Source organism: Cottoperca gobio, chromosome 13 (assembly GCF_900634415.1).
Source record: "Cottoperca gobio chromosome 13, fCotGob3.1, whole genome shotgun sequence".
NCBI lineage: Eukaryota > Metazoa > Chordata > Actinopteri > Perciformes > Bovichtidae > Cottoperca > Cottoperca gobio.
Genome location: NC_041367.1, coordinates 6,042,724 through 6,065,851, shown reverse-complemented (window position 1 = coordinate 6,065,851; position 23,128 = coordinate 6,042,724). Strand labels below are relative to the sequence as shown.

Sequence of the window (23,128 nt, the reverse complement as noted above, 5' to 3'; positions counted from 1 at the left end):
ACTGATCAGGACATGTTACAGTAAAAAATAAATAAAGCTGTCAGTGCTCAGTGTAATTGAGACATTTTCTAAATGACCTCAAACTTATATTTAGTATTTCTGCAACTCGATCGACGTTGATATATTAGCAGATTATTAGCTCCAACTCAAATCTTGCAGGAATCAAGAAATATCCATTTAACAACTGCACATTCACATTTGTTTGATGACTAAAATGTAATCTGGTAAAGCGGTTAGTAGTGCGGTAGTGGTTTTTACTGGACATAATCACAAATGTTACTATGAGGTCGTCAGTTTTATTTAGAATTTTTCAACGGGGAATAAAGCTGTGGCACCAACAGTGGCTGGATTGTCTTCGAACCAGCTCAAAAATAAAATGATTGACCTTTAATGGTAGAAATTGTAAACATATTACCACAGGAAGTGACTGCAAATTAAATGACATAAGTATGTTTTGTTTTTTTATGAATAAAGTGTAACTCATGTCATCTTGGAATAAAAACACCTACAAGCGTCAAATTTAAGCAAAAACTTCAATGGCATGTAATAATTAAAACCTTTAATTCAGGTATCAGGAAGTAAAACGATGCAGTTCTGAACATAAATTCTTGTTTTAAATTGTTACTCATTTGATTAGACACAATGTCATTCCATGTATGCATCTTATATCAAGTAATATTTCATTACCTCAGAATGGTGCAGTTTCTCTTTGCTAAAAATGGCATCAGCATCATGTACTTCCGTTTCTGACCTCGACACTGAAAGGTTTGGTGCTCAGTATTGACAGAAAGTCCTTCCACATTAGAGAAGTAAATAAACACGTGTCCCCGTTAAGAATTAGCATCCATACAGCCAGAAGAAACGTGCAGACGGATCCAAAACAATTGACTTGTTTTACTATTTTATTACAAATGTACAGCTTATGAGTTTCCATTACGATTGACCTTTTAAGTCATTGTTTTCTCTACTTTATACAGTTTTTAATGTCTTCTGTTAAAACATAACTCTCCCGTCACCCATCTCCCAAAGTGTAAAGCTGTGAAGAAACACACGGACAGCAACAGTACACGCCACAGTGCACTCCCAATGGCCGAGCATCAGACGTGTGTGTGTAGAATCCACTGGCTGCAGATTTAATGTTTGTACTTTGTAGAAGGCTTGGTTCAACCCATAAGTTGAGGGTGTGAGTGTTTGATGAATCTTGGACATGATGAAGGTGTAGAATGCGTGTTGGACATGAACTGACAGAAGCTTTTAACATTCATACTAGAGGCACCCTACGTAGTGTTGACTAACTCGGGGGAGGACTAGGCCATGTGCATTTTAGACCCTCCTCCCGACATTTTGAGATGACTGTAGTGCTAAACCCAAGTGCGCTTCAGACCTTTCCTATTTCCCCATCCCCACTCCAACCCTGCATCCTGCACCTAATGTACTTGAACTAAGACCTTTGGGAGAGTACGGTACATAATGTGGATCCTACTTAACTCAGCTGGTGTTTGACAATAGTGTAACTCACACACACACACACACACACAGCTGAGTAATCGCCTACATCAAACTGTTGTTTCACTCTTTACTTCCTACAGATTCTAGTAGGATCCCTAATATGTACAATATAACTACATAAGGGGGGGGGGAATGCCACATCATAACCATACTCACAAGACTTAAAATATTTACAAGTACATTGGTGTCAAGACTGAAGAGCCGAGTGAAGCTTTGGGGAACAGATCCCATAACCTGAAGCCCACTCGGGCCGACAAATAGACATAAATATCTCGCAGACATAACCCTAACATATAGCTTAATATAAAATATAGCATGAAAATATATGTTCATATATATTGCTCTACTCTAAAACTTGGGCAATCATGATGGAAGGGACAAGCTTATCTGCCGTCCCCCCATGTGTGTGTGTGTGTGTGTGTGTTGGTGTTGTTTCAGCAGTCAGTACACCATCGCTGTAACTCAGCCAGTCAAACAGGAGATGATGATAATGTCCAAAGGCATCAAATATCAAACAATGATACATTTCATGAGTCTTCTGGACATCATTTGTTTTGACAGGGAACAGAACGAACAATCCATCCTCCCCTACGGAGACATGTGTGTAACAGTGTGAGAGACTGAGGAACACTGACAGTCAGAGACCCCAAGAGAAATAAGGGAGGGGGGGGGGGGGGGGGGGGGGGGACACAGAGAGGTGTTGAAAGTGGTCCAACATCAGTCTCTCCAAGTGTTTGGGGCTAATAGGGTTTAATTGCTTCTTGTTAAAAGGCAGCAATATGAGATTAAAATAAACAAGAGATGTAACTGCTGTTTGAAGGATGAGGTCAATGTTGCAGACAAGTAAATGTGATGTGCAGAGGCTTTCTGAGCACACAGCCATGTCATATAAAATACCAATGCAAGAACAACCGACTATTAAATCCACAAACATTTCGAGAAACCGGCGACAGAATCACTGGAGAAGGGTCGGAGGTGAAGAGGACGGTCCTCCTGCAGCTCGGAGACACTTTTTGAGATCCCACCTGCTTCCTTTTTTCTTTTCTTTTTTTTTTTTTAACAGATATGACCATATTTGTTCGGCACAGTACAACAAGCTTTAAACCTACAGTAGGCTAAGTGCGCTCTCTTTTTGAAACGACAAACAAACAAAAAGACATCTTTGTTCCCAATGCTGTCTCCCAGAAGCAGAGACAGGAGACATAGAAGTGACAACTTCTGTGGCCCAGATCAGCAGGCCGTGACGGAGAATCAATCGGAAAACAGAACGTGGGCTTGATTGTGCTTGCCAGGCAGTCTAAAAAGTCAACATAATACGGGCAAACTACATCATGCACACTTGAGGTGGTTAAATCCATTTCAAATGAGCGTATATTCTCAAATGAAACAATGCAACGAGTATCTCTCATATTTACTTTCCAGGTTACTACATCTGGATCTGGTGCTTCCCACAGGACGACTTAAAGCTCCACTGAAACACTCCAGTACGTGTATCGACTTGATGTGACTGAACATTTGTTACCATGCATGTAAATAATGTCTGCTGTGTTATACAGGCACCCAGGAGCACACCTGCCAAATATTATCCTGCTTAGCACAGCAAAAGAATGAACGTGGGATAGTTTCTGAGATGATTCCACTGGCTCTGTTAAATGAGGAAAATGATAAAATAAGTCAAGCCCAGAAAGACAGCTGAGGATACATGAGAAGAGCATTTTTGATCCAGGTCCTGTCAAAATGCACCAAGGGGCTTTTGGTCTGACAGAAAATCTAAACCGGCTTCTCCCCGGACACCCTCTCCCCTTTGGCAACTGTTCAACCCCCTTGGCCACAGGACGCATCACAACATGGAACACCCCTCAACTGTCACACAGTGCTTGACAAATGTTGAGGACCATTTCACAGGTAACTTCTTAGTGTGTATGCGTGTGCATGTTTACCTAAATCCCAGTTGAGCACATACATCCCACCTGTCTCCCTATTCCACTAAATGAGAATCATATTTGAGACAATAAAATAAACATATATAAACAGTTAAATCAAGATGACGGTCAGTAAAAATATCAATACAAAAAAACGAAACAATAGGCAATGATAAACAACAACAATAAGTCACAATTATTCCAGTGTAAGTGTTTTGTTTGTGTAAGTCAGTCATTTGTGTCCTCAGGAGGTGCAGACCAAACCAATCTGCTTATTCAAAAATAAAAATAGAAAGAAGAGAGAGGAAAGAAATGAAAACATGCCAGATCATGCTGTGCACCACCAACAACAGGGGGTGATGGGTCGGAGAAAGGCTGAGGCCCCCCTGCAGAGGCTAACCCAGGAGGAAGCATCTGAGAGCCTGGGTGGGGTGGAGCTGGATGGGTCCCAGGGGTTCCTTCTCTGCGCCGCGAGCGCATCCTGTCTGGGACGGGATAGGAGGCAGAGGGGCCGAGTGTCTGGTTGGAGAGTGAGAGAGGGGCCGAGGAGAGAACGTCCCGACTCTGGACGGAGATGGTGTGGAGTATGTCATGGTTGGTCCATCTGCTTCCCTCTCTTGCAGCGTACACTTCCTCACTCCCTAGTTCGGGTAAACGGGAAGAGGGAGGGATGACGGCTGACAAGTGAGAATAAATAAAGCGGTAACATCTCCGGATCCAGTTCACTGTACATCGCCGCCGCCACCATATTTCACGTATGCTTATCACAGTTTAAGCGGTTTATTATACACATCTGATTCCAACAGTTAACTCGGGCTGCAGCTGCAGTTCCCACGTTGGATGTTTCCGCTTGTCCTTCCCTACTTTCTCTTCCACACTTGTGGAATTGCTCCTTTTCCGGTCCTCCGTAGTGTTTCTACTAAACAAACTCTCTTTGCTTTCATCCGATTCTTTTTCCATACGTGTTCCAAACTTTTCCTTCTTCATCGCGCCCATCATTCTCCCGATCACTCCCCCTCCCTCGTCCTCCAATCTGTAGTGTGATCATATTTTCCCCCTCTTTCTTCCTCTCCTGGAAGCCCCTCCTATCCCTCTCAGTCCACCCATGCATTGATCCGGCCTCTCTCCCTCTTCCCTCTCCATCCATCCATCCATGCATTTGTTGGGTCACTGTTTCTTCTCACGAGTGGTGATGGTGACCAGTTGCTTTGCAGCCTTGGCTATGTCGTAGGCGCACTGGATGACCTGCTGAGTGAGGAGTTGGTAGTCCACTGCAGGCCCCCCAGGCTCTGAGGGCAAAGCCTTACGGCACTCCACCTGCAACCGTGAGGCACTGGAAGCCAACAGGCGGAGGGAGCAGTGGACTGCATCCAACGCCGGGCGCTACGGGGAAGAAAAAAAAATGAAGGGAATCAAAAGTCATCTCACATGGTGTGAACAGAAGATAGACTGATCAACACCCAGAAGAAGAAGGAGAGACACAAAGAGAGAAATGAAACATAAATAGGGGGGGACTTACTTTGGGGAAGAGTGAGGCCATCTCAGTGACAGCAGAGTGGATCTTCTCAGAACATGGAACAAAGCTGAAGAAGACGTTTGTTATTTCATTTAGAAGCTGGCGTGATATGTTCCTGTGACTTCTCAGTGTGTTATCCAATCAAGACAATCTCCAGGATATAATAAGAAGAGTTTGTTCTGATATCACTTTCATCCATCTGTGGGGTGTCTTGCACCTACCTGTCGTGTTTGAACTCCTGAGCAGCCCGGAGTAGCTCCTGGATGTTCTTGGTCACCTGCTCAGTCTTCAGTATGACATCCTCTGTGCAGGGCAGGGTGGGGTCTGGCTCCACCACATCCCCACATCCTCCCTCCTCAGACTCCTCACTGCTGCGGCCCATACTGACAAGAGAAGCACACACACATGTACTTGTATCAACACCATGGACTAAATTAATCTCAACATCTTAACAGACTGCATGTTTATTTCTCATGAACACCCGTCAGATCATTAACCCCCATAATGTAAAGTACTACATAGTAAGAAAACACTTCAAAATAACGCAGCAAATAGAGCTAACTCAAATATCCATTTGACTTTCATGCCAGATCTCTTTTCATCTTGTGGAAGAATATATTTTAAAATAAAGTTTTAATATTCTTAAATATGATAAATAACACAGGATATAGTTGCCGTTGGTTTCTAGCCATCAGTAATACCATTTGCAAAAAACTACAGATTAAAACACTCATCCTTGTGTGTACAGCGACTGGCAGCGGGTCTGACCTTAGCGAGAAGTCATAAGTTTGTGTGTTGTCATAGTCGCTGTCAGTGCCGCTGCCGTGCTTCTCTGGTTTGGGGACCTGGGGGAGAGAAACAGATCAACAACAAGCTCAATCAGGGCAATTATCTCACACACACACACACACACACTTCACAAAACCTCCCAATGTGTTTACTCCTGCAGAGCGAACGGATACCTTCCCCCACAAAGTTCAACCATTTGTTCCCGGTGAATTCGAGGATTTCATAAAGAAGTCCACTAACCTGCGTGGATTTGAAAAGTGGTTTCAAATCACTCATTTGAATCTTAATCAATTCAAAATCAGATTAATTGCGGTTGCTTCTCTGAAAAATGCAAATGATTTGGGGATGTTTACATTTGTAAATGGAGGATCAATGCAGGAAGCAGGACCATGAAGGTCAGACATTCAGTCTAGAATCTAAAACTGTAATCTGTAAGGCCTCACCATGTATCTGCCTATCTCTGTAGATCCAGAGTAATATTGGCCTCCATACATCGCAGGACCCCCTGTACTACCCTTCCGTACCTGTGAAAAAGAGGGGAACACAAGGATGGCGAAAGGAAGAGAGAGATGGGGGGGATAAGGATGAGAGGAGAAAGAGAGATGTGTGTACAAAGAGATGGAGAAGGGAATGAAAGATTAGCAGAAAGAGATGGATGAAGAAATAGGAAGAAAAGAGTGTGGGGACAGAGAGAAGAGATGTGTTTATAAACGGCAGGAAAACAAGATGAATGAGCCAGTGAGAGCAGCGGCAGATCAACTCGGCAGCTCACCCATCATCCCATCAAGACTGCATGCCTCTATAGTTATCTAACACTGAAATACAAAGAACACGCAACCAAACTAAGTGATGATGAACAGCTATACATCACACAGAGCATCTAAAAAGGACTACACACACACTTTACTCTAATGTTGATCTCCATTATTAGAATGCATAATAAGCAGAAGTGGTGCATAGTGGCATGTGAGAGAATCCTACATTTGATGAAATGACAAACAATGCAATGACAGACAGAATGCTTACATCCAGAGGATGCACGGCTGCACTGCAGTGAGCAAGGGACAGACGGGTGAAGAGACAGACAGACAGAAAGAAAACAGACAAACAGGTAAATCTTTGTGTACGGACATGGTGAATTGGACATGAATCCATGGAGGTTTCCACACAGAGGTTGACAGAAGTGGTGAGTGGATAAAGGATAAATGCTAGTGAAAGCTCTAACTACTTAACTAGTTGTCTCCTGTACAACCCACTTTCCCCCCAAAACATTGTTCAGAAACCAAAAACGTCCGTCCGTTTGTGCACGTGTATGCACTTGTATATGTGCGAGATCATAGCAGCTCCTAAATTAAGCAGCTGTCCAGAAGCAGGAGAGCTAACTGGGAGGTCAAAAAGGGTTTAAGATTTAAAGGTTAAAGGGTAAAGAGGGCTAGAAAGCGGAGAAGTCAGAGGCGTCACAAGGCAACCAAACAGACAACACCATCTTTCTCATTCCCGTCACACGTGTGCATTTCCTCTTTACAGTAGGGCTGAGCGATATGGAGAAAATACAATATCACTAGATTCTTGACCAAATACCTCAATATCAATATTGCGACGATATTGTAGGGTTGACCATTGGTGCTTTCACAAAATATTTACACAATGAGACTTAAATAATCCTCAGTTATGTGGCTATAAGGACTAAGTAAAGGGAAATGATAGAACAGCTACAGCACTCCAGTTAGTTCAGAACATGACATCACTTTAATGTAATGCAGCCTGAGACAACACTTATGATGGTGTATTGCAATTTCCAAAAACTAAAGATGATATCTAGTTTCATATCACGTTATCACTATAATATCAATATATCCAAACTTTGTGGTGCTTATATGTTACGGTCTTATTGTTCTTAGAGAAATCAGTGCTACACTTTACCATTTTAAATGTGGGTCATGCACAAGTGGACTTTTCAAACGAGAAGGATCGGGAACTGAGATGCAGGGAGAGATAAAGTGGGAGGGAAATAGGGAGGTCAGGATTGGACTATTGCCCATCAATCAGGCCAAAAAGAGCCAATCAGGGCCACCACAAGACAGGTGGGAAGTGGAAGGGGCCGGGGGAGTTCTAACTTACGCTGTGTGTGTTGAGTGGCTGCAGGCGGGCTGCCAGGGAGTCCAGGACTGGGGGACCATGGGCCGTGGGGCCGGGGGCCGCCCCTGGCTCGTACATTGAGAAGGCCTGGCGGTCCCTTCGGTGGGGATGGGAGTGGGGGGCGACCGAGGAGGGCACCGACAGCCCCGGGGGATCCGTTCCTGTCCCATACCCAGCATGACCCCCTCCGCCTGTTCCTCCTCTCATCCCACCCCCTTGCCAGAAGCCTCCTCCCCCTCCTCCACTTCCTCCACCAGGCCCCCCTACCCCATGGCCAGCTGCCCCCCCAGCCTGCTGGCCCCCCCGCAGCGCACCGTTCTCTGTCTGCATCCGTGTGATCTACAGGAGAGGAGGAAGGGAGCAGGGTGGGATGAGAGGATGGAGGGAAGGAGATGGGGAGGTTGAAGGGAAGGGAGGGGGCGTCAACTGAATGGTCAAAGACAAGCATCCACAATCACAGTCAGTACAGTAAGAGGCTCACACAAGCTCATACATATTAACTCATTAGTACTGGGGAGGGAGGGAATATGCAGTAAAGATACTTGAATTGGTTACATGTCGAGGCAGGGATTAAGTTTGGGAATGGGGTGGAAGAAAACATACCTTTATAAATACATATTGTTTTTAAGGGTCAATGAGGGTAAAGGGGGGGGGATCACCTACACTGATGTACTGTTGACTACCATCTCATTTGACCACAATATTTGTATTTGTGCAGCGTGTTGCTTGTACAAGAGCATGATTGCCTCAATGCTTCTCTAGATCATCAGTCAAGTGACAAAAATAAACAGATGAATGAATCACGGGTCACATAAGCCGACACTAATGAATACAACGAGCTAATGATGATGACTCAGGAATCCAGATGAGGCAACAGTGAACCACAAATGAACGCTATAAGCAAAAACTGTTACGAAAATGACAACTAAAATGAGAAAGAGTATTTGTAGCACTCTCGCTCCACGTGACAATGATGTCTGCTTTAGTCACTAAATAACACTGAAAGCTGTGACCGAATACATCTTCCAGAGACAATGGTGGTGACAGCTTGTCAGGATAAACACATCCACCTACACAGATATTCAAATGTTCACTTGTCTCTCCATCATCCTGCCCTTCTTCTGTCACAATCAATTGTTCCTTCTCATTCTGCCAACCTTTCACTTGATCTTGTGTGTTCTCAGCCATCCCTTCGTCTAGGCATCATCGTCTATCTGAATTTATAACCAGTCTTCTGCACAAGGTTTTTATCTTAACCTTTTGAAGAAACAATTCATGCTGACATTTCTTGCTGTATCCCATCTCTCTTTCTTGTACCATGTTGCTCTGCACTATTCTCAAATAAGATTTAAGAAATTAATATAATATTAGCTAAATTCCCACTTTCTCTTTTGCTCTGCGCTTGTCGACATTCTGCTTTGGTTGAGGTTCTGCATAAGATGACCCTCTGACCTTATCCTTTCTCCCCCTCCATACTCCCTACCTCCTTTTGGAGCCGCCGCAGCTCCTCGCTAAGGTTGTTGTTGACCTTCATCAACTGCTGCACCTTGGCTTCTGAGGAGGCCAGAGCCTTCTTCACCTCCAGGTACTCCTGCAGGGTGATGGGGCCGTCTGACAAGTCTGATGAGTCCATGCTCTGCATTGATAGGACACAGAGGCAGGCGGACAGACGGGTAGAGAGAATGACAGAGACACAGACAGGTGGACAGAAAGACACAGATAAAGTGAGGAAACTAACAAAATCATGAGACTATTCCAGGGTATAAGCATACATTGCGGAGGCTGACACCATTCTATGTTAAATGCAGCATGTCATTATTCAGTTTTTATGTAGAGGTAATATGGGGATGTATGAATTAGTGCATTTGAGATGAATAAAACCGAGCTGTGTGAGAGGAAGAGGGCTGGACTGCAGCCTGGAGGCCAGTACTACAGCTGATCACACACAGAGACAGTAGAGCCTCAGTTCGTGTTCTCAATGCACCATCTGCCCCCACTTCCTGGGACCCTGGAGCATGCTCAAACACATTTCTATACCACTCCCTTAAAAGTGAACCATATAAAACATTTTTCTGTGAATATTCGTCAAAGCTCTTTGTTTAAAATGCATCCATCTTGGAGAGATAATACCGTGTACAACTGAACACAATGCAATTTCATACGAGCGCAAGCCAAAAACGGATGCTCGTATTTGTAAAGTGGAGATGGGAGTGGAACCTCTCACTTGCGGTTCTGCCCGTTGAGCTAAACAAGTCCAGGAAAAGGAGATAGTTACTGGTTTAGCTGATGTTACTTTTTCATTTCTACCACTCCCACTCTGCACCATTTTCCTCTCTCTCTCAACCTCCTCTCCTCTTCCCTCTCACTACACAGTACACACACTCACTCTCTCTGTATGAACAATGCCTCTCTGACAAGGACCCAGAAAAGCTGATGATGTCACTCAGAAGCTATGTGGCAGCCCTGACTGTAGCCACTCCCTGCAAAGCATGCTGGGACAAGCAGTCATAAAGAGAACACCATGGAAAAGCTTTGCTAGCTCATATTTTAAGTGCGAGGAACTGACTGAATTATTGAGTAACATGTACAAATCGCTAGTGTGTCGGCCTGTGCAGAGTTGCAGAGTTGACCTTGAATAGGGTGTTGCATTGTTATCAAGTGGTAAGTGTGCATGCGGCAAGATACATAGTACATAAGTAGTGTGCGTTCAAGTACTATACCTTTGCACGGTTGCTGCGTTGTGTGTTGTTGTTGTTCTGGGCGGTCAGCTCACTGTCTGTGTCTTCATCCGACGCTACACTGTCGTAGTCATGCTGGTCATCATCAATGCCCAGACCCAGACCAGTGTCTGACGAAGGAAACGTGCTCATTTACTACGCTCCTCAATATACAGAGCATCAGCCCTTCTCTCTCTTTTCATCTCTCTGAGACCGCTGACTTATTTCGTCCAGCTTTCTTTCCAACTCATTTTAGTTGGAGTCAAATAAGAGTCAGTTGTTAAATGCAGTGGAGGAAAGTCAAATGTATATTCAAATATACAGCCTGGCACACATGTAACTCTTTAACAATAAATCCTATACATTTCTATTCCACACTGTTGTTCAGAGGTGTAGCGAAAAGTCAAAGAACTGACCTATATCCATCCATATTGGTAACTAGGTCAAGGTATATATATATATATATATATATATATATATATATATATATATATATATATATATATATATATATATATATATATATATATATATATATATATATATATATATATATATATATATATATATATATATATATGCCCTTGTTTTTTTAACTGTTTGGCGACCTTGGATGTCCTGAAAGGCGCTTCTAAATAACATTTATTATTATTATTATTATTATTATTATTATTATTATTAAAAAGCTTTATAATTGCCTTCAGTCCTAATCTGTCTGTCCTTTTCTCCCAGTGTCTCACCAGTCGGGCTGCTGAGACCTTTTCCCTGCTGTCTCCTTTTGGCGTCACTCAGGATGTCGATGATGAGTGTGGCAAACTCCCGAGCGTTGAAACGGGCCAGCTTCTGACGACCCTGAGAGAAGAACGAGTCCAGGGTTAAGACTCGGGTTATTATATACACACGCACACACACACACACACACACACACACACACACACACACACTGGGATGACTGTCTGATCATTTCTTAAAGTTGTATCATCAGTTGTGTGGAATACAGATCCCATCCAGACCACAGTAGTCACATAGTCAGTGAACCACTGACTATGTGACTACTGTGGTCAAACGACCATGTGCTGTGGAAAAATACAGTCATACTCAACACTTGCAACACACACACACGGAAAGAAACATAAACCATGCAATTACACGAGCATGCTGGCCTCCATTTAAGAGCATAAAAAGGTCACTTTCGTAAGAAGTGCTAAACCAAAACTATTACACAAAGCAATCCGGTATTCTTAACTTGGTTTAGTTGTGTTGGAAGACAAAAGAAGGTAAAAAGTTCAACTCTAAATGTGTGCGAGTGTATTTTCCTTCTGTTTCCCACCATAAAAAGACAGCAGTTACTGACCACAGTGAACTGCCCAATCACGCAGAGCAAACGTGGCGGTGTTTTTTTCTGTGTGTATGCCCGTGTTAAAAGTCAATGTTTACACTAATGAGCCACACAGATGAGGAACTATGTGAGAGGACATATGGGATTTCTCTCTCACACACAGAGAGAGTGAGAGAAAGAGGGGGGAGAGAGGGGGGGGGGGGGGAGAAACACAGATGGATTACATCTTTCCTCAACTTTCACAGCTGAAGAATATCCCTCGTCAATTTCACACACATTCTCAGCTTCTCTCCAAAACACATCCATTGTGTAACATGTAGGCGCTGTATTTTCTTTTTACTTAAACTTCTTATTTTTCTCAGTTTTTTTAATGTCTACAGGTAAAGACTGTTTACATTTGTATTTGTATGCATGTATTCATTTGTATCGGCTAATATAAATGTTTATGCATGCTACCTGTACTGTAGGTTAGTGTTTGAATGAGTGCGTGTGTGTGTGTGTGTGTGTGTGTTTACCTGGTTGCGTGTGGCAGAGTATTCAGGGTTGACTGGCAGGAAGGGCACCGCGCTGCGTTCTGTTACCAGAGTGCTGTGGTTCTGGGTCGTAAGCCACACTGGAGACACAAATATGAAGCAAAAAATAAGTCAGTGTGTTAGTGTGTGTGTAGCATAGGCAGCCATCAACCAGACCATCCACCCACACATGCATACAGACATAAACAAAGCACAGTAAAAAACATAGTGCCGGTCCTAAAACTGAAGCCCGGCCCCTGTAATCCACCGTTGTGCCCGCCCCTTGTGTGTAGCTGAGTGTGTGTGTGTGTGTGTGTGTGTGTGTGTGTGTGTGTGTGTGTGTCCTTGCCACTTACCTGCGGTGCTTCTGTCAGAAAGCACAATTTGACTGCTACTGAAGGAAACAGAGAGAAGAAAGAGAGGAGGAGGAGGAGAGAAACTCAAGAATTTCTGAGGCACTTCCTCACTCGGTCTCTCCTCCTCCTCCTCCCTCACCCCATTTGGCCTTCCTCCTCAACAGTCATTTTCCTTTTCTTCTCACTCAGTCCTTCAAATTCACTCTCTGTTCTCTCAACATCTTTTTTCTCTCACTGCTTTTCTCCTTAAAGTTCATGTCAATGATGTCTTGTGGGGGTGTTTTTTTGTTTATTAGTTTCAACATCTAGTTTTCATATAAGCCAAAACACAAGACAGATATGTCTACCTCAGAGGACAACAGAAGGAAGTGAGGAGGGAGGACATGAAGCTCACCTGCATCATTTTCTCTGCGATCTACCTCGTCATAGACGTCCATCGCTAGCTCCTCAAACAGCCGATTGTTGAGCTGTCACACACAAACAAATTGACCCAGCACAGATATATTAAGGTCAATATGTACATAAAAGAACATTTTTGAAGTACTTCTCTATTTACATTACTTTCAAGGACACAAGAAAACTATTGTTTAAAAACAACAACTTTGACCTTGGCACTTATAACCTCGGTCTGTAGACTTGTGAATGTACAATAAGCCAGGATTTAAATCTCCCAATGCAACCCAACTCACCGCTTGGAGCTTCTTCTTGGCAGCCTTGGCCAATTCTGAGAGGTCCAGACTAAAAAAGAAAACACAGAGGACGACAGTCAGACAGGCACAACAAAGACGCAGTGGAGTAAAGAGACGGAGGCAGAGGGAGAGAAGAAGAGATGGATATGTAGAGAGGAGCAAGAGGTGAGGAGGTGGGAAGGGTGTTTTGCTCGAAGAGGGGACAGGGAAACAGAGGGCACATTTGATGTAACGGTGATCGCAATTGGAGCTAAATAAACCTGAAAGCAACTGTCTGTACAGTCCCAGGGATACGAAGAATGTGTGATTTGCAAGCTACAGCTAGACAGTTACATTTGTAAAACATTAGCACATATACATGTCAGCCAAAGTGTAACTTTCTTACTTTATGTTGCTGTAGACTGAAATGTGCTATACTCTAATGATGTCTTATTACACAGATATAATGTCAAAGGTTTTCCTGCATTGTCTGACATTTTATTTTAGGTAGAATTCACTTATCTCAGGACAAACAGTTTCTTTGGGAGCCACTAAGGACATATAGTAGTGTACAATGTGAATATATAAATATAACTTGTGTGAATCTCCTGAGCAAAGCAACCCCTTACGTACTGCAGGAGACCCTCGGACTCTATTTCCTAACAGCTTCTAGACCTTAGAACTAACAATCACTGTGAAACCGCTGAAGAAGAGACAGCCTCATTGAGGAATACAACATGGAAATCTACAAACGATGGGGTAGCAGACATAAGGGATTGGAATGAAGGAAGAGATTCTGGAAAAAAGGAACAAGGAAAGTAAAGATACCTCTGTGTCGGGCACTTAGGACGAGCTCTGGCTCCACCAAGCGCAGCGAAAATGGAGAGAACAGAAGAAGAGTGAGAAAAAAAGAGGAAGAAACAGACAGAAAGAGGGGTAGAGAAGCCACATCAAAACAGCTTTAATTGTTATTATCAAGAGGAACCATTTACCAGAACAGAACAGATGCAAGTAGAGTTAAGATGGCAGATCAGAAGTAAGACTCACTTAAATGGATTTTGAGGTGCACTTGGTTTAGCTGCGTAGTACGCACATTTGTGAGTGTATCTCAAACGTGTGAAAGAAGCAGAGCCACGTAATACTCAACTTGATTGATCAAAACCAAGCACACCTCAAGTATATAAATCACTGCAGGCTTTGATTGGCATTTGCAAAAAAACAGCACGCTTTCAAAAGGAATCCAAAGCTCCTTTAATTAACTCCTTTTTTGGGTGGGGCTACATATACTATGGTGCCACCTTGTGGTCAGAATACTAAACTGCATCAGTGTCAATTCATCCACGCCAGTGAAAAGAAGCAGTCATAGAAGTATGGCAGGTCAGGCAGCGGGAAGGTTCAAGAATACTAATAAATATACTTCATGCAATCAAACCATACTATGCACGCAAACGCAAGGCACTCATAACCACTTTAACACAAAACAACGATGTCATGGTCCGTACCTGTCTGCCATCTGAGGAATGATGTAATGGCCATTCTTGTGATCTGATGGAGAGGGAGAGGAGACTCAATGACTGGATAAAAGATACCACGTGTCACTGAGGTGCACACAAACTGGTGCAGTGATGTACCTGGGCGTCGTCCACAGAGGTAGAAGGCCAGTCTGTCCGTCAGCTCGTACTGACACTCTACCAGCCGCTCTGCTAGCTCTATATGACCCGCCTGCCTGGAACACACACACACAAACAATTTTTAATTGTTTTGCTTTTTCCCCACATCACCATTCTACCATAGCACATTTAATGTGATTTAAATGCAAACTGTGCTATACAGTATATGAAGTGTGTTTCCACTTCTGTGTACCTTGCGTAGTCCATAGGTGTGCGTCCGTTGATGTCAGGTGCTCCGGGGTCTGCACCATACACCACTAGCAGCTCAGCCTGCAGGATCTGGCCTGCCTTGGCTGCCACATGGAGCGGGGTAGTGCCTTTCTCCTAGTGATGGACACACGGACGGACGGACACACACACACACACACACACACACACACAGTCAGGAGGCCTGGCATAAAGAGAGTAACTGAACAGCATGGCTAATTGCTAGATAGAGTGAGTCAGCGAGTAGATTTTTCCTGACCGGGTGGAAGAAGTTGGCCTGAGCACCGAGGGACAGGAGCCGAAGACACGTCTCTAAACTCCCCGTCCGCACACTTGAGTGAAGTTGCTAATAAAGAAACAGAGATAGAGAGGAGAGAGAGAAACAGAGAGTGTCGGGATGAAATGATTAAACATCATGAAGAGACAGAAACAGGCAGAATCCCCTTATGAGCTCAGTGGAGCTCCACAGCATTAGAAACATTATTACATCGTGCTGTGTCATTCACTTCCTGACAGGGGGTTTTATTAGTGTGCATGAGAGTGTGTGTGAGAATGTATCCATGCACATGTAAAAAAAAAAGATTTATGTGAGGTCTCCCACTGAAACATCCTTTGTGCTGACACATGAAGTTCAGCAATATGGCAATGTCCATACAGGCTAATTACACTAAAATGCTGAGCCCCTCTGCTGTGCAATACTGAGCTCTCACCTTACTGAGGTCCTTGGTAGTGACGCCATCATCATCGCGGCAGGGCAGCTTGTGCACAAAGGCCAGCATCTGGTATTTGGCTCTGATGAACTCTGACTTAGTGGGACTGCACAGGAGGAGAAAGGAAAGATTGATAACAAGAAAAAATACTTAAATTCTTTTTTTGCTCTGCTTCGCACATACAGTAAGCAGGAAATACACACGCAGGACGTATAGTTAAACACTTGCATGCTTCAGGCCGAACAACGTCACGATGATATAATAACAACATATCATGGACTGAAGTGAGCTATTGCTTTTATAAAACAGCCATGAAGTATTGTATAATGAAATATACAGACACATTCCAATTTAAATAGGTTTTGGTTTTTTTTTTTTAAATAAATGATAATGTTTACAATAAAATAGGCCCTCCTGGGCTGGACACATACCGAGGCGGTTTGAGTTTGAGGTTAATTCATTAAAGTTTGACAAGGCAGAGTACAGCAGCATGAAAACACAATGACTCCTGCAATGAAAGGATTCCCCGGTTGCTATGGAACGTACACACTAGTGTAATGTGGTAGGTAAGTAATAAACAATACAATACAAGAGATTGTGCACAAGGTGCTTCCATACATTTGAGATATGGAACATTAGTTTTCTGCATGTCCAACTCTCGATCTAATGACAGTCCCATAACGACATTTCAACCCAAAAGCAGCAGTACAGAACTACACTGACAAACCCCATCCTGTATTTAGGTATACAAAAACCTTATGAGGACAGAACATTAGGACGTGTATCCATGACTAAGAACAAACAACTTAGAGTGCATTAAGGAACAACTTGCTCTTCACTACTGCAAACAGCAATTATGTCCAGAAAGGTTATACAACATTCCCGTGCAGCGGAGACAATCATTCTTCCCAGCAAAGATGATTGGTGGGACATGTGTGATAGTTTTGCTCTGTGTATTTAGAGCTTGTAGGGAGAATACTTACTGGACTTTGTCCTGGGGGTTGGGTTTCCTACGACCGCTCTGTACCTGAGCAGGGTCCAGGAGACTGTGTTCCCATATGGAGTTGGCCCCATTACTGGCCAAGGTCTGAACCATCTAAAAACACACACACGCACACACACACACACACACACACAGCGACTCAGTGATGGTTCACCACAGCGTAAGAAAAAGAATATATTATAAATAAAATATTCCGGCGAGTAAAGGTTTTAAATAAACAAAAGATGGAAACCCTGGGCCTCAGGTAATGCATTCGCTTCAACTGAATTTCTGTTTCCTTTACTTTTCGTTTCGCAGCCTTACCTGCAGTAGTGCGGGAGGCCATCCGCTGTGCCTCAGGTGCTTGACAATGGAGATATGGCGGCCCAAGCTGCGGTGCACTGAACAGCATTCATCACAGATCAGGACGCCTCGGTTGATACTGGTCCATCCGGGGTCTGACAGGCAAACAGGAAAACATGAATGGTATCACAAGCCTTATAAACATGTTGTGTGTGATGGTAAGACTTCACCACACCTGTCACTGTAGCCCAGGCTGCATTGCACTAATACAATAAAACCCCTCAGTGTGCAAGTATTATAATGTGGGGGGGCCTAAATTACAGTTTACTATCACCTGTGTTGCAATTTCCCCCCAAGAAGATGTGTGCTCTACCTGCACTGCTGCCCTGTCCACACTTCCTTCAAGGTCAAGTCAAACACATGCTCCTTTTAGTCCTCTATTCTCATTCAAGGTCAAGTCAAACATATGCTCCTCTTAGTCCTCCTTTCTCAGTTGCTATTGTGCAATACGAAGTGGTTAAAGGAATATGTGAATATGAACACAGAATAAAATAACAACAGCATAAAGGTTAAGTACAGTGATCCAATTAAGTGTAGAGGCTAAGTCTTTCAAATGTCACAAATTAATGTGCAATTATATACACACACTTATTATTTATAGAACACAAAAAAAAGCAAGCTTGCGCTTTAGAGGACATGCATCTGTGTAATTAATCAAAGAGCTGTGTTAACAATAGTGTTGTAATTAAGAGACTTTTGGAAAACAAAACAATATTCTTCACTGCAAGCAATAAGCAACTACAACAAATAGAACTGTGTAGTAACCACAGTAATATATTAATTACAATCATATACAGTATTTAGACATCAAAATTGTCAACAGTAGTATCTCAATGTGATTATAAGAAGACAATATAGGCTATATAACACTGCATTATCAGCCAACCTTTGTGAGTTGGGTTATGCTTTGTGGAAGTACCAGATACCAGGATACAACTAGATCATACACACACTGAATATTCTATATTCTGGGTTGTACTAGCTTCCCTTAGTCCATTATAGTCCATGAATCGTTACTCATTAATGAACCAATGCAATGAACCCTGCTTAACAATGTAGGGCTCAATTAAACCAATAATAATCATTTAAACCCAGTCACTTCATTGTTGTACAGAAAACAAAGTCAAGTCAGAGTCAAGGAACAAAAGTCCACATTATATATTACGGGTTATACTAAACATTACAGTAATACTGTATGTGAAAAGGGAAAATGTTAAATATTTGAATTTCAGACGACGGAAATATCGCTAAAATGTGCATGCCTCTACATGCATAACAGATCAAGTAAACCTTAACCTTTCCGGCATAAGCAGCTTGGTATAAGACTCGGGGTGCCTCACTGGCTGTGCCAAATGTCAGATCATCTGGTCTGAGCAAGTCTGAGGTTTCCATAACAACATTTGGTATTTGTTTTAGTCTGTTCAGTGTAATATTGCAGTGGCGTACACGTTTTTTATTTTCTACCCAAGACATTGATTGGAAAAAATGATGTGAATGAGGTAAGGATGGGAGAGGAAGCAGCTAAGGCCAATGCCAGTCTACTGACACTGGCAGCCTTGTCATAGTCAGTCTGGGTCATGTTTATGCCCTCAGGACCCTGGTGTGACGAGCAGCTCATAGCGAATACAGTCTGCAATACAAAAACAAATACATGCACATGATGCATTCACGAAGACACACACATCTACTAGGCTATCTGTATTAGTCACTCTCAAAACGGGATAAAACATTCTGGGCTTAGAGTATTAATGGGGCCAAAATAGTCCATCATCAGATGAACTGACATAATGTAAGTCTTTTTGCCTGCAGGAAAACTAGTAGCTGTGGCAAAATGGCTTTGATAAGAGCTATCGCCTAGTTTAGAACAGTAGCCCATAGGCTTTAAAAGGCTGAACTGCAGCAATGTAATTCATTAATCAGTATAATAAATATAAAAACTTCCACAGGCTATGCTATCTGTTTTGCTCGCTGGATCAATATGACGCTACACCATCAGGCTATTAAACCTGGATAGACTATTGGCAGCGGTTATTGGCCAAATCTGCAGCATGACATGATTTAGCCTAAAGTAGGCCCCACTCATCAATACAACATTGACATTTGTTTTATAACTTAAGCATGTTTAAAAACAAATGAAATGAATATAAAGTCTGGGAAACTCTTGCGGAAATACACATGAACACTGTTTGTTGGCATTTACATAATACGACTGCTAACTGGTAAGTTTCTACACTTAAACTTGGCACTATGTCACTTATAGGTTAAATGTAATATACACAGTTTTTATTTCCTCAAATGTTTTGTTAAACTTGACCAAACGACGGTCACAACGTCAACAGTAACACTTGACAACAAAGCACGATAAAGGAGTTGCATACCACTGTCGAACTGCTCTAAATGCTTGCACAAGAGTCTTAGTTTATACATTTCCATCTGTGCGCAATAAAAAATGTACTATCATGACAACAAGATTAATTGTTGCTATAAACCGTACAGATTGCCACGGCGTGACATTAAAGACTCCTGAGGCTTGGCTTGGACTGAGAGTATCAGTTATCCTTTGTAGCCATGCCATCAAGTTATCCCTTAGTATGACACAAAGCTGGGTAGTAGGGAGGTGTCCTGTCACCCGTGGCTAGGTCAGCATTTTGCAGAACGCAATGTGTGTGTGTTTGTGTGTGTGTGTGTGTGTCATCATAAGGAGGGGCTACAATGCAAAGAGCTGATGGTAGTAGAAGAAATGTACAGCTAGTAACAGGTAGACTACACCAACACAAACAAAGCTCACCCCCCATTATGAAAAATCAGTAAATCCATCGAAGGAAATCAATGTAAAGAGACAAACCTTACAACAAACACATCTTCGCCTTTTCCCAAACAGGATTAATTTGTCGTCAGGGACAACACACTAATCATACTGTAAATTGCTATGGCATTTAAGGAAATGTGTTCAACTGGGGTTGGTTAGTGCTGGTCAGTTTAAAGCAGGACATGCATTTGGGGGGGCAGGAGGACAGACAGCAGAAGGTTAAGTGTATAGTAGTAGCGGAAAATAGGTACAAGTCATAAAAGTAGAAGCAAGTTATAGAAAGCAAGATTGTGAGCACTGAGTAGTAGGGCCCTAAAGCTTCTGACAGTTTTGCACACAGGGGGAGCAGCTGTGAAGAGGGCAGCTGTTGTAATGCATGTACACATGATTGAATGCCAGCAACACACACACACACACACACACACACACACACACACACCAATAATCAGGTGCTTCAAACTAGACATGCAAAGTAGAGGCAAAGGTGGGGATACCAAGGTTGATGTGGCATCACCCCTACCTCACTTTATGAACAAAAACAGATGGGAAATAAGGGGGCAAACGAGGTAAAAGTAACCTACAAATTGCAGTAGTCATACCTTTTGCTTACACAACAATATAGATAGCACATTACTTTTATCCGAGAGGTGAAGTTGGAAAATATTTCTAATTCTCGAATTCATGTTGAAGCATGTTAAATGTTCCACTTTAGGATGGCTTTCAAATGAATTTGCTCCTGTAACGTTCAATTCCCTTTTAGGTTAGTGACAGTTTAATGTGTTAACTCTAGAGGAGACTAAAAAGAAAACAGTGAAATAAATGAGTGTACTATATAACGTTACAGCAGAAACCTTCACTCAAGTAGGTAAGGTCTTCAGGGCTTTCCAACAGTGTAGTAGCAGTGGCTGGCATCTGAAGCGTTAGCAATAACTTGCCGTTTAGCAAAAGTTAGCTAGACTAGCTAAATAAGCTAGCAAGTCTAGCCAGGTACACAATCTCAAAACACCGCAGGCAAGAGCTAAACATAACACAACGGTTTTGAAATAAAATCATGATATCGTATGTTAGTACATTGGCTGTAGACTAAATGTTTAATAATAGCCAGCAACACAGTGAGTGAAAATCGCCTGCTCGTTAGCAAGGCTAAGCTAACGCGTTAAGAAGTCTGTCCCGGTCACGAAAATCAAAACAAACGTCTCTCCAAGTAGGAAGGCGACATAAATCTGACACTCAGATCGTCCACTGCAGCAAACAAACTGGACCCCTTGCATATGGTACTGGTCAAATCATATAGATATTAAACAGCTCAATTAGCGTTGAGCCGCTAATAGCCAAAGATTTTCCCATTGTGATAACACGCCTATTTTTCACTGTTTATTTTGGGCCTAAGCGACTCCTGGAAGCCTTAGCAGTTTTCCTGCTCTGCGGACCCGCTGACAGTGACAGCAGCTTGGGATATGTTGACCCACCATGTCGCCCTCCCGAGGTATTGTTCCACATAGTGTTATATTTGTATTTATTTATTCTCCTCCTCCTTACCTGGCGCACTGCAGTCGGCGCAGACTTCTGTCCTTTGTAGCTTTCTTGACATCTCGAAAGTCGCTGAAATCGAGAGGTGGATGTTGGCGATGATGTGGTAGTTCGCCCGTACTCCCCCGAGCTACCGACCGACGTCTGCCGTCAACCGATGCGGCCCCTGAATCCCCGGAAGCCGGGTGGTGTGATCGGTTTTCCCGGCCAGCTGACAGTTGAATTCCCCGTTTGTTCCGGCGGTCTCTTCGCCAACGTCCACTTCTGAAACTGAAGTCCGGGGCCAAATTATGCAAACATATTTAATCTGGCTGTTTGCATGAAGCTCATATCGGGATTTTAAGTAAATGTGATCGCTGCATTGCCTGCATCTCACCGAGAGACGGCAGCTCTCTACCTGTCAGTTTCCGCACACACACCCAACATCCCTGCAGCCTACCTATGGAGGGGCAGGGGGGGCGGGGGGGGGGGGGGGGGGGGTGAGAGGGCCAAATAATACTGTCATTATTTAAAGGTAGAAAAGGTAGAAAAATCAACTCCCCAATGTTTTTTTCTCAATGAAACTAGATATTTATGAACATGTTTTAAATGTAAGCATCCTGCCTATACCTACTGTGTTATCTCCTTTGAACAGCAATGGATTGGTTCAATATTGTTAACTGAATATATTTTTGCATCTGTGCAATTTAAACAATAGGCAAACTAGCATGTAAAAGTATCCTGGTCCCCTTTGAAAGCCTTATAAATGACACACTGAAGATAATCTTCCTTTAACAAAACATGTATTTATTTATTTAGTACAAAAAAGGGTGAGGCTAATTTATAGATGTGGTAGCTATCAGATAAATAAAATATGTTAAGCATGAATATGTGGAACAATTTTATTATAACATGCACATTCAATTACAAACAACTTTAAATGTAAAACCACAGATTCAATACCACATGGGACCCAAACAGTCACAGATCAAATATAGATTGGAATGAAAAAAACAAAAACAATAAATAGCATGTAATACAAACAAGATGTTATGCATAAAACAAAGCATGACAAAACAAAACAATAAAGTTTAAGCTTTGATTTAGACTTTGAATTGATGTATTTTAATTGTTGTCTATATGGTGTATTGCGGTCAGCTTGTACTTGTTTTACCTGTATAGTATGCCACTACTTTAAGATTCCTATAGGGGGTTATGCTTTGTATTTTCCTTTTAAACATGTGTGTATAATTATTATATAATTACAATGAATTAATTGCGGTTCTTTTACACGAACACATATGTTTTATCACAACACCCCTGACAGCGGATTGGCGGAGTGTGCGCACATTTCATTGCAGCTTGTCAGCAGCTTTCTCAGTCACCACCGGATGGGAGGAGAGGAGGAGAA

The 23,128-nt window shown here is 42.7% G+C and overlaps 1 protein-coding gene across 4 annotated transcripts; it reads right to left on the bottom strand.

Moving 5' to 3' along the window:
• Positions 1 to 884: 884 nt before the first annotated feature.
• git1 (G protein-coupled receptor kinase interacting ArfGAP 1) lies at positions 885 to 22,134 on the bottom strand. Of its 4 annotated transcripts, XM_029446043.1 has the most exons (21): positions 21,748 to 22,134; positions 17,361 to 17,494; positions 17,038 to 17,150; positions 16,055 to 16,160; positions 15,604 to 15,690; positions 15,331 to 15,461; positions 15,099 to 15,193; positions 14,970 to 15,012; positions 14,296 to 14,322; positions 13,489 to 13,537; positions 13,194 to 13,266; positions 12,447 to 12,544; positions 11,333 to 11,444; positions 10,596 to 10,723; positions 9,359 to 9,511; positions 7,858 to 8,214; positions 6,180 to 6,260; positions 5,716 to 5,792; positions 5,169 to 5,330; positions 4,951 to 5,014; positions 885 to 4,814 (listed from the first exon to the last, which is right to left on the bottom strand). In XM_029446043.1, exons 1-21 carry the CDS (start codon positions 21,797 to 21,799, stop codon positions 4,599 to 4,601), a joined length of 2,358 nt encoding a protein of 785 aa, XP_029301903.1. In that variant the 5' UTR covers positions 21,800 to 22,134; the 3' UTR covers positions 885 to 4,598. The 4 variants fall into 4 exon arrangements, with proteins under 4 accessions (XP_029301903.1, XP_029301904.1, XP_029301906.1 ...); XM_029446044.1 differs by lacking the exon at positions 7,858 to 8,214; XM_029446046.1 differs by lacking the exons at positions 6,180 to 6,260; positions 7,858 to 8,214.
• Positions 22,135 to 23,128: the final 994 nt, after the last annotated feature.

Coding starts and splice junctions, on each gene's coding strand:
- git1 (XM_029446043.1), bottom strand. CDS start 21,799: ATGTCAAGAAAGCTACAAAGGACAGAAGTCTGCGCCGACTGCAGTGCG. Junction 17,495..21,747: donor CGCCGACTGCAGTGCGCCAG/GTAAGGAGGAGG, acceptor TTTGCCTGTCAG/ACCCCGGATGGACCAGTATC. Junction 11,445..12,446: donor ACTCTGCCACACGCAACCAG/GTAAACACACAC, acceptor TTCTTCTCTCAG/GGTCGTCAGAAGCTGGCCCG.